Here is a 10,672-nt window from a genome sequence, read left to right as displayed (position 1 = left end):
AACAATTTTACCAGGTTCCCGTGAAGCAATTGTAATGACAGGCAACCACAACATACCCAAGAGCTTCCTGATTAGCAAGGGGTAGTCAGTCTGTCTAATTTCATTGTGTATTCGAAAACAGAGTTTGAGATCATTGTGAGGAGATTTCGCCAGTGGTTGAATGGAGAATTGGGCTTCCCGGTGGCAACAGTAACCAAGGCAGGCAGGGCGTAGTGAAGGGTCAACAGGTCGTTATCAATAGTGTGTCAAATATGGCGGAGCGTTCGATTTGCCTGCAGCGTCAACTAAAACCATTGACAACTATATGTGCCGTTTAAGGGAATTGTTAAATCAATATTATAACTATTTAGGTTTTTAAATATCATCACCTCTTGAAGAGTATAGTCAGAACACCACATTTCCGATTATTGCACATTTAGCAGTCACTGTATGCTTTTCATTGTCAGTAAACATCAATGTATCATGTCATTTAAGATACGTGAGGGTAGGTAGCCTAGCCATTTGGCATGTTAACTGGCTAAAACTCATTTAGCTTGCTTCATCAGAGATTAGGAAAGAGCTTGACATTGGTAAATCCTCGTCCTGGTAAAGTTGTAAATCGGACTACTGTCATCACAATAGATGGCAGGCGCACAATATATCCCCTGAAAATTAGCTTGTTAACCAGCCGTGGTCCATCAATCAATGTCGCCTATTATGTGTCAGCAGCAATCGTGATTAAACACTATGTTGAGAAGGGGATGTTAGGTAGGCCTACATTGTTTGAAGAAAAAAGTACAATAGGTCTACTTTCCACTATACATGTGTAACAGTATAAGTTTAGTACGTCCCCTCGCCCCGACCTCAGGCGCGAACCAGGGACCCTCTGCACACATCAACAACGGTCGCCCACGAAGCATCGTTACCCATCGCGCCACAGAGGCCGCGGCCCTTGCAGAGCAAGGTGCAACACTACTTCTAGGTTTCAGAGCAAGTGACGTAACTGATTGAAACGCTAGTAGCGCGTACCCGCTAACTAGCTAGCCATTTCACATCCGTTACACATGTTTAGCCAACTGTACAAACTTTCTACCGGTAGCTTGCAATGTAAACATTACATCTGCAAATGCGCCCTTATGCTGCTTGACAGGCAGAGCCCACAAAAGATGGGGAAATTAACCTAAACCACTCATTCGTCAGGTTTCGTTTTTTTAGCACTTAAATATCCAATTAATGGTGGCCAATATTGAGGGATTTCGTGAGGCTGAATAGCATGCAGTTAGATGCTATATAAAAACTGAAGATAGAGCTAAAATGTGCTCAATTGTTTGCAAGGAATAATCGTACATTTGTAGTTCTGACTATGCTCTTCAAGGAGGGGGATTATTACAACCAAATAGTTAACATTTATTTAACAATCCCTTGAAAAAAAGGGCACACAGTTGCCCATGGTTTTAGCTGAGCTGCGGTCTCCTTCCCACCAACCAGGCAAATCGAATATTGAGACGTTTTATTGATAACGATCTATTCTGTGTTACTTTCTGAACTGAATGTACATTTACACCCATTTGGCAACAGCTCTCAGACCAGGTCTCGTTCTAAAGTTTTCAGCACCATAATCTCTATAAAAACAGCCCAGGTTTGAATCCAATGTAAAGTAACAGCAGTTTCGGATTGTAAAAAAATTGTAATTTTGTTCATGGTAGGTAATAGAACCATAATAACCTTTGTTGTAATCGCAAAGTACCTCTTGAGTTTACACACACAATTTAGGTGTTTGTGACCTTGGATATTGGGCCAAAACTGCGTTATTGCCATACTAGTAAGTACTGTGACATTTGTAGGCCATTAGTCATTCGTATTTAGCACCAATATATTTCAAATGCGGCGTTAGGAAATGCATTTCAATTTTTTTTTTCTCGCAAGAGTGATAATGGCTTTTCACTTATTTCTCAAACAAGTGAAATTTAAGGCAGTTGAATTTAAGTGTTATTTTTTGGGGCCTTGTGCGGAAGGTAAAGTACAGCATATCATACTGATGAGAGTTGCAATGCATATGAAAAAAAGGAGGTTGAGTTATTGATATCGATACAGAACACTTCTATTTCATTTTCCTGAATGGGTGACCCTTACTGATGGTGCTTTGACCGATGGCTATATTGGGTGTTTTGTTTAATAGGACATGTTGAGGCCGGCTTAGATCATGTTATCTATGGACCAGACTTCCCCCGCCAGTGAGTTGGCGCAGCCCTGGATGGTCCAGGTTGCCAAAGCAAACTGAATCCGGAACAGATCAGCGTTGGCGTCTGAGTGGTCGATCTGCAGGGCGTCCAGGTGGTCCGATAGAGCCTTCAGGGTGTGGGAGCCGGAGCCCACCAGGATGTGGCGGAACGGGGTCTCTCTGGGAGACGTGTATGGGGACAGGAAGTCCCTCTCCACCTACAGGAGGAAGAGGAAAGTAAGGTAACTAAAACATAAGTGTTTAAAATGTGTCAGTATCGTCCTACACCCAAGGTTACACGATGAGCCGTGTGTACCCAAGGTTACACGATGAGCCGTGTGTACCCAAGGTTACACATTTCTTTTTATTTAATTTATTATTTCAACTTTATTTAACCAGGTAGGCCAGTTGAGAACAAGTTCTCATTTACAACTGCGACCTGGCCAAGATAAAGCAAAGCAGTGCAACAAAAACAGTTACATGGGATAAACAAACGTACTGTCAATAACACAATAGAAAAATCTGTATACAGTGTGTGCAAATGAAGTAAGGAGGTAAGGCAATAGGCCAATAGTGGCAAAGTAATTACAATTTAGCAATTTACACATGTGCAAAAGAGCAGAAAAACTAAAACAAATATGGGGATGAGGTAGGTAGTTGGATGGGCTGTGTACAGCTGCAGCGATCAGTAAGCTGCTCTGACAGCTGACGCTTAAAGTTAGTGAGGGATATATAAGTCTCCAACTTCAGTGATTTTTGCAATAAGTTCCAGTCATTGGCAGCAGAGAACTGTAAGGAAAGACGGCCAAAGTAGGTTTTGGCTTTGGGGATGACCAGTGAAATATACCTGCTGGAGCACGTGCTGCGGGTGGATGTTGCTATAGAGACCAGTGAGCTGAGATAAGGCGGAGCTTTACCTAGCAAAGACTTATAGATGACCTGGTGCCAGTGGGTTTGGCAACAAATATGTAGTGAGGACCAGCCAACGAGAGCATACAGGTCGCAGTGGTGGGTAGTATATGGGGCTTTGGTGACAAAACAGATGGCACTGTGATAGACTACATCCAGTTTGCTGAGTAGAGCGTTGGAGGCTATTTTGTAAATGACATTGCCAAAGTCAAGGATCGGTAGGATAGTCAGTTTTACGAGGGTATGTTTGGCAGCATGAGTGAAGGAGACTGTTGCGAAATAGGAAGCCGATTCTAGATTTAACTTGGATTGGAGATGCTTAATGCGAGTCTGGAAGGAGAATTTACAGTCTAACCAGACACCTAGGTATTTAGAGTTGTCAGAATGTTCTAAGTCAGAACCGTCCAGAGTAGTGATGCTAGTCAGGTGTGCGGGTGTGGGCAGCGAGCGGTTGAAGAACATGCATTTCATTTTACTAGCATTTAAGAGCAGTTGGAGGCCACGGAAGGAGTGTTGTATGGCATTGAAGCTCATTTAGGTGTGTGTTAACACAGTGTCCAAAGAAGGGCCAGATGTATACAGAATGGTGTCGTCTGCGTAGAGGTGGATCAGAGAATCACCCGCAGCAAGAGCACCATGATTGATGTATACAGAGAAGAGTCGGCCCGAGAATTGAACCCTCTGGCACCCCCATAGAGACTGCCAGAGGTCCGGACAACAGGCCCTCCGATTTGGCACACTGAACTCTGAGAAGTAGTTGGTGAACCAGGTGAGGCAGTCATTAGAGAAACCAAGGCTATTGAGTTTGCCGATAAGAATATGGTGATTGACAGAGTCGAAAGCCTTGGCCAGGTCGATGAAGACGGCTGCACAGTACTGTCCCTTATCAATGGCGGTTATATCGTTTAGGACCTTGAGCGTGGCTGAGATGCACCCGTGACCAGCTCTGAAACCAGATTGCATAGTGGAGAAGGTACGGTGGGATTCGAAATGGTCAGTGATCTGTTTGTTCACTTGGCTTTTGAAGACTTTAGAAAAGGCAGGGCAGGATGGATATAGGTCTATAACAGTTTGGGTCTAGAGTGTCTCCCCCTTTGAAGAGGGGGATGACCGCGTCCGCTTTCCAATCTTTAGGAATCTCAGACAAAACGAAAGAGGTTGAACAGACTAGTAATAGGAGTTGCAACAATGGCGGAGGATAATTTTAGGAAGAGAGGGTCCAGATTGTCTAGCCCAGCTGATTTGTAGGGAATCCAGGTTTTGCAGCCTCTTTCAGAACATCAGCTGTCTGGATTTGGGTGAAGGAGAAACGGGGGGGGCTTGGGCCAGTTGCTGCGGGGGTGCAGAGCTGTTGGCCGGGGTTGTTGTAAGCAGGTGGAAAGCATGGCCAGTCGTAGAGAAATACTTATTGAAATTCGATTATCGTGGATTTTTCAGTGGTAAGTGTTTCCTAGTCTCAGTGCAGTGGGCAGCTGGGAGGAGGTACTCTTATTCTCCATGGACTTTAGTGTCCCAAAACATTTTGGATGAACCATGTGTGGAGGCACTTAAAATATATATATATTTTTTAATCAGTCTCCCTATTGGTGTCATTTTTCAAAATACTTGAAATTCATACGTTTGGCCTGCAGCCACTGCAGCCCAGCAACACAGAGTTTGCTTTCAAAAGGATCATGTGTACATCAGGGTTGGTCAATTCCATTTCAGTTCCAGTCAATTCAGGAAGTACACATATTTCAATTGACATTTTCTTCAGTGCTTTTAAAAAATGTGGAATCGGGTTTACCTTCTGAATTGCCTGGAATTGAAATGGACCTCCAATCCTGATGTACATGACATCTACAGTGCCTTCAGGAAGTATTCACACCCCTTGATTTCCCCCCCCACATTTTTGTTGTGTTACAGGGGTCTACAACCTTTTCTAGCATGAGCGCAACTTTTTTTTTTAAATAATGAAAAACAAACTTTTCTTTTATGCTTTTCTCCCCTGCAACTCTTCCCCAGGTCCTTAGTGTACAAGATACATTAGTGCACTGGTTTCTTTCAATAAACCTGGTGAAATAATTGTTAAGAACTAAGGGGTGTCCTCCCAAAATTCAGTTTTATATTTTCCCAAATTATGTTTTTATTTTTTCACACTTAAAATTACAATTGTTCAAAAGAGAAACAAAATTTGATGTTCTGAGTCCATTTCAATGCTTAAATCACATCAGAACACTTTTTTTTTTTTTTTTTAAGTAGAAGAAAACAAACTAATTTAGTTGCGCATCTAGCGAGTGAGGAATGTGCAGTCTAATGTGCCAGTCTAGCAATGGTTCTGTACTGCTGCTGCTCATTTCATGGCAAAGTTTGAAAATAACTAATTAGGTACAAAAATATATATATATATATATATATAAATAGTGATTTATTTTTCATTAATATTTGACAAATTAGAATGTTTTGTCCACTTTGACAGAGTATTTTTTTGTGTAGGTTGTCAAAAAATGACAAATCCATTTTAAATCCCACTTTGTAACAAAATGTGGGAAAAAGTCAGAAAGTGTTCACACCCCATGAAGGCACTGTAACCCTAACCCTGCCGTACGCAGTCCAATTCCAACAACAAAATAATCTCAAAGGACCAGATAACACTTGAAGGGACAGGCACGCACACTCATGATACGGTCGTTGATGTTACGGCACACATCTGCTTCCTCCAGGTTACTATTATCGATTTCAGTTGACAGGCTACTGGCGGCTCGGCTGTAGGAGCCCGTCGCAGACATCAGCCACTGGACAGTCAGCGACTTAGGCAACAGCTGGGGCTGCATCTGGAGATAACAAAAATTAAGATCAAAGGAGAAATGAGAACAGACAAAACAAGCACCGGGATCAAATGAAGGTCAATTTGAGACAGATTAAACAATGAACAAAACAAAATCCTAGAGGGGTAGACATGGACAGGAAAACAAGACGACAGGAAGACTAAACTTATAAATTCTTCCACCAAGTTCACATTACCAGACAGTGAACATGTCCTTTCCCACTAGCTGAGCAATTCTGCACTGCGCTGAAATTAAGCAGACAGGACTCGACTTACACTCTGCACTGTTTTGATCTTGGAGTTAATTGCGAACACCTGGGTGCGGATCAGGCGGATGTATTTCTCCACATCCAGGCGCAGCAGGTGGTCGTGGACCAGCCGCAGGGCTATTTTCCCGGCGAACTGCCCTGCGGACACCGCCAGCTTGGCCACCTGGTTGGAGGTGGCGCCATACAGCTTGTCGCGTGTATCATCCAGTGTCCCGAGGTATGGGTATTCCTCACCCTGAGACACATGGTGGTTAAAGGGTAAAGAATGTCAACGATTACAGGTAGAAACCGAATGCTAAACAATTACTGGCATTACTCAAAATGTGGGGGAAAACGGGGTTCATAAAATAACGACAGGTAGCAATAACATTTGTTATATTGTGTTGGTGTTGTCAGAAAGAGAGAGTTATCGGTCATATTACACCAGACATTTTTAGATCATTTTTAATGCAAAGCCTGATCGAACGAACAGTGGAATCTGACAGGAATGGGATCAAAGATCTAATTGTTGTGGTTCCCGGGGACCATCTTGGAGCAGAGGATATGGAAAGCTTCCCTGACAGGACCTGATTCTCCAGGTCTGAGGAGGACCTTCTATAACAGGGCTACTCAAGTACTATTTACACAAAGTTCCTAGATGGCAAAAAGTCCAGCTGGATATTGCCATTCATCATAGTAGTAACAAATCCCCCCCCCCCCCCCCCCCCCCACCTCGCAACCCATGTAAACTGTTCACACCCCTGTTGTTGACAGACTGAAAATGTTGCCGTTTTAAAGTTAATGACCTGCATTTCAACACATTTGTCCGTTTATACGATACCAGGGTCCCGGCCCGTATTGACCCTGTTGTGGGTCCGGTTCCGTACCGCGGTCTGCCAGTTGAGTATAAGGGTTCTAAAAATGACTATTTCTATGTGTATCGTGGTGTTACTGCCGAGACCATTATGTAGGCATCGTAAAGGCACTTTTCACAAACTGACCTCTGTGGTGAAACGGAACGAGACGGCTGGGATGCCGGAGAAGGTGACGAAGGGATAAGAGGGATCATTTAGCCTCAGAGGCTCCATGCTGTTAAAAAAAAGAAAAAAAAAAGACTACACAATCATACAAATATGGCGGTGAAAATGTCCCCTAATTCTATAAGCGATTCAATTAGCATCATGTGGGATCTGCTTTAGAATAAATAGTTGACACGTTGAGCCACACTGTTATGATCTTCCCAAATGCCACCAAGTCCCACTTACACTGCTGCCTCCCAGTTGGGCCCGGGGACTGCAGAGTAGAGTGTACCGGAGTCACTGAGAGTGTTCACCTGAGGAGAAGAACAGCACAGGTTTCAAAACATCACGGCTTCATAATGAAACGAGAAATCGTGTCACATGATCTGCTGCTACGTAAATCTAACCTCCTGTAGCGTTCTCTGGATGAGTGTGTACATCAAAGGGCTGGCCGAGGCTTTGAATGTTGGGAAACCTGGGAGAGAGACATTGTACAATTCAAGGAGGAAACTATTTCACCTTATTACTTAAGTTTTTCATGTATAACCTTTTTAGACTGTAAAACTGTCATTGGCACAAACCAAACAATGCATTCTGTGTACAGACATCAAATACACTATACGTGCCTGTTACAACTCCATCCAGGTTGATGTAAGAGAAGGCTTTCATGTTCAGAGAAGCCAAATAACCCTGAAAACAGAAACGAGTTGAGACTAATTATGTATATAAACCCTGGATTACTGATGCCATGTATTGGCCAATGAGAGGCTTTGAAGCGACCGGTCAGCCAGATTGGCATTCCCCAGAAGGAGCCGTTTCTATGGGAATAAAATGGAATTCTACAGCATTTCAATTAAATGTTTCTTAGGGGGAAAAAATTACATGAATTTAAGTATTTTTGTTGTTTTAGTAAGGACATTAAACATTACGGGCTCTATTTTAACTAACGCAATGGCAAATCTAAGCACTGACGGTAGCGCTATAGGTCAATCCAAAATATTTTAGTTATTATGAGCGCAATAGCTAGTGGTGGCGCGAAAGGGCTGGGTTTTGATGAATAAATAAGTTGTAGGTGCGACGAGGGTTTGGTCACTCACTAGCCAATCAAGGCGTTCCATGGCTTTAATACTACATTTGTTGGTCTCCAGTTCAGTAGGTTATTGCCAGTCTGCTTTATCAAGTGCAATTCAGCACAGAATATTCTTGTCCTAGTCCGTTGTGGATTGATACTACAGTTTAAATAGCATAGGCTACAGTAATGAGTGATAGCAACAGTAAAAAAATAAATAAAAATTAAAGTTGTGTAGTCAACATTGTTGTAATTGGCGTCAACGAGTATATGCCTTTACCCACTTCTCAGATTAGTATTTAAAAAAAAAAAAATCTGAGAAGTGGGTAAAGGCATATACTCGTTGACGCCAATTACAACAATGTTGACTACACAACTTTAATTTTGTATTTTTTTATTTTTTTATAAATACTAGGCTTCCGTAAATTGTATTGTAGGTGTGAGGCACGTTATCAATAAGCAGGTGTTTTAGCCTAGGCCTACCGTTGATATGACATTATAGGACTTAAAAATGTAAATAGCCTGTTTGGAGGAGCTTGTCTTTTGTAGCCGGACAAGAGGCGCTCTTTGGAAATGGGGGATGGATACAAGCCGAATGGATTATGCACTGCAGGTAGACCATCTAGAAACCTTTTATGGATAGGCTACTTGGCTGCAGGATAACAAAAACACCAGACACATTGATCCAGCTTTCGTTATAGTACGGTTTTTGTATGCACATCCAAAATAATAACAGAAGCTGGCTAAAATAATGTACTAGCCTACACGGATAAAAGGGATATAAATGTGTAGAACAATCCTTCTACACCAGAATGACAACATTACCTACATCCTTCATTCCTATACATTTCAAAGCAATAAAATGCCAACAAATCTTTATGCAACACTTTTGAAACATGCTGACAACGTCTGATCTTATGATCTCTGCTATCCTGGTGTTATGGTAACCACCTTAGATACCAACAGATCTTTACTACCTTGCTGTTCCAAACGTGATCTTCTAATAAAGCTTTGGAGATTACGATTTATTTCAAAGCGTTATTACGATTCAAACCCTTTAAGAAATATTTTTTAAAGAAATCTATAATATTTTAGCGAATGCATTGGTCATTGCACCACAGCTTGATAGGCTGCACTTCAAAATCCATAAACGGTGTTACCGCTAAAACCAGCTTTCGGTTGGTCATAAATATCCCCACCATTGCATACTGAAATTGGAACACGTTAAGAACACACCTCACATATTGCCACTCCTCCCACCTCAGCGCCAGTGAGCTCATATAAAGACGGGTAAATTACCAATCCTGGCACTAGGGTTTGAAAATAGAACGCCGGCTTTAAAACAGGTAAAAGTTGAAAACTAGCGTGCGTTTGACAATTGCACCGGCTTAACGCTGAAAAACAGCCCTAAAACTTTCTAAAAGTTATTCAAAAAAATATGTTTGACTCACATATAATTTCAAATGCATTATGGTGTCTACTACAATAAACATGTTCATATTAATATATATTTAGAAAGTTATAGAAATTGTTTTACAATGGCGGGGGAGTGCCAAGATGGAGGAGCGGTGGCTTCAGCTAGTGTATACAGTACCTTCAGAAAGTACTCATACCCCTTGACTTATTCCACTTTGTGTTACAGCCTGAATTCAAAATGTATTAAATATTTCTCACCCAGCTACACACAAAACCCCATAATGACAAATTGAAAAAAAAGAAAAAAAAAGAAAGAAACTCAGCAAAAAAGAGAAACGTCCCTGTTTCAGGACCCTGTCTTTCAAAGATAATTTGTAACAATCCAAACAACTTCACAGATCTTCATTGTAAAGGGTTTAAACAATGTTTCCCATGCTTGTTCAATGAACCATAAACAATTAATGAACATGCACCTGTGGAACGGTCATTAAGACAATAACAGCTTAGACGGTAGGCAATTAAGGTCACAGTTATGACAACTTAGGACACTAAAGAGGCCTTTCTACTGACTCAAAAACACCAAAAGAAAGATGCCCAGGGTCCCTGCTCATCTGCGTGAACGTGCCTTAGGCATGCTGCAAGGAGGCATGAGGACTGCAGATGTGGCCAGGGAAATAAATTGTAATGTCCGTACTGTGAGACGCCTAAGACAGCGCTACAGGGAGACAGGATGGACAGCTGATCGTCCTCGCAGTGGCAGACCACGTGTAACAACACCTGCACAGGATCGGTACATCACACCTGCGGGACAGGTACAGGATGGCAGCAACAACTGCCCGAGTTACACCAGGAACGCACAATCCCTCCATCAGTGCTCAGACTGTCCGCAATAGGCTGGGAGAGGCTGGACTGAGGGCTTGTAGGCCTGTTGTAATGCAGGTCCTCACCGGCAACAACCGGATGGACACAAACCCACCGTCGCTGGGCCAGACAGGCCTGGCAAAA

At 42.4% G+C, this 10,672-nt stretch overlaps 1 protein-coding gene across 1 annotated transcript in view; it reads right to left on the bottom strand.

Moving 5' to 3' along the window:
* Window positions 1-948: 948 nt before the first annotated feature.
* Window positions 949-10,672, bottom strand: part of tfr1a (transferrin receptor 1a) — a 29,504-nt gene continuing 19,780 nt past the window's right edge. Inside the window, exons 12-18 of the mRNA XM_038964445.1 lie at window positions 7,809-7,872; window positions 7,590-7,657; window positions 7,429-7,496; window positions 7,165-7,252; window positions 6,192-6,419; window positions 5,764-5,922; window positions 949-2,418 (exon numbers count right to left, since the gene is read on the bottom strand). Of these exons, the coding sequence (XP_038820373.1) occupies window positions 2,176-2,418; window positions 5,764-5,922; window positions 6,192-6,419; window positions 7,165-7,252; window positions 7,429-7,496; window positions 7,590-7,657; window positions 7,809-7,872 (918 nt within the window). The 3' untranslated portion in view covers window positions 949-2,175. The remainder of the gene's footprint in view (window positions 2,419-5,763; window positions 5,923-6,191; window positions 6,420-7,164; window positions 7,253-7,428; window positions 7,497-7,589; window positions 7,658-7,808; window positions 7,873-10,672) is intronic.

This window comes from Salvelinus namaycush, chromosome 25 (genome assembly GCF_016432855.1).
Source record: "Salvelinus namaycush isolate Seneca chromosome 25, SaNama_1.0, whole genome shotgun sequence".
Lineage (NCBI taxonomy): Eukaryota > Metazoa > Chordata > Actinopteri > Salmoniformes > Salmonidae > Salvelinus > Salvelinus namaycush.
Note: the sequence above shows the minus strand (reverse complement) of the source record. Positions and strands in the feature narration are given on the sequence as shown.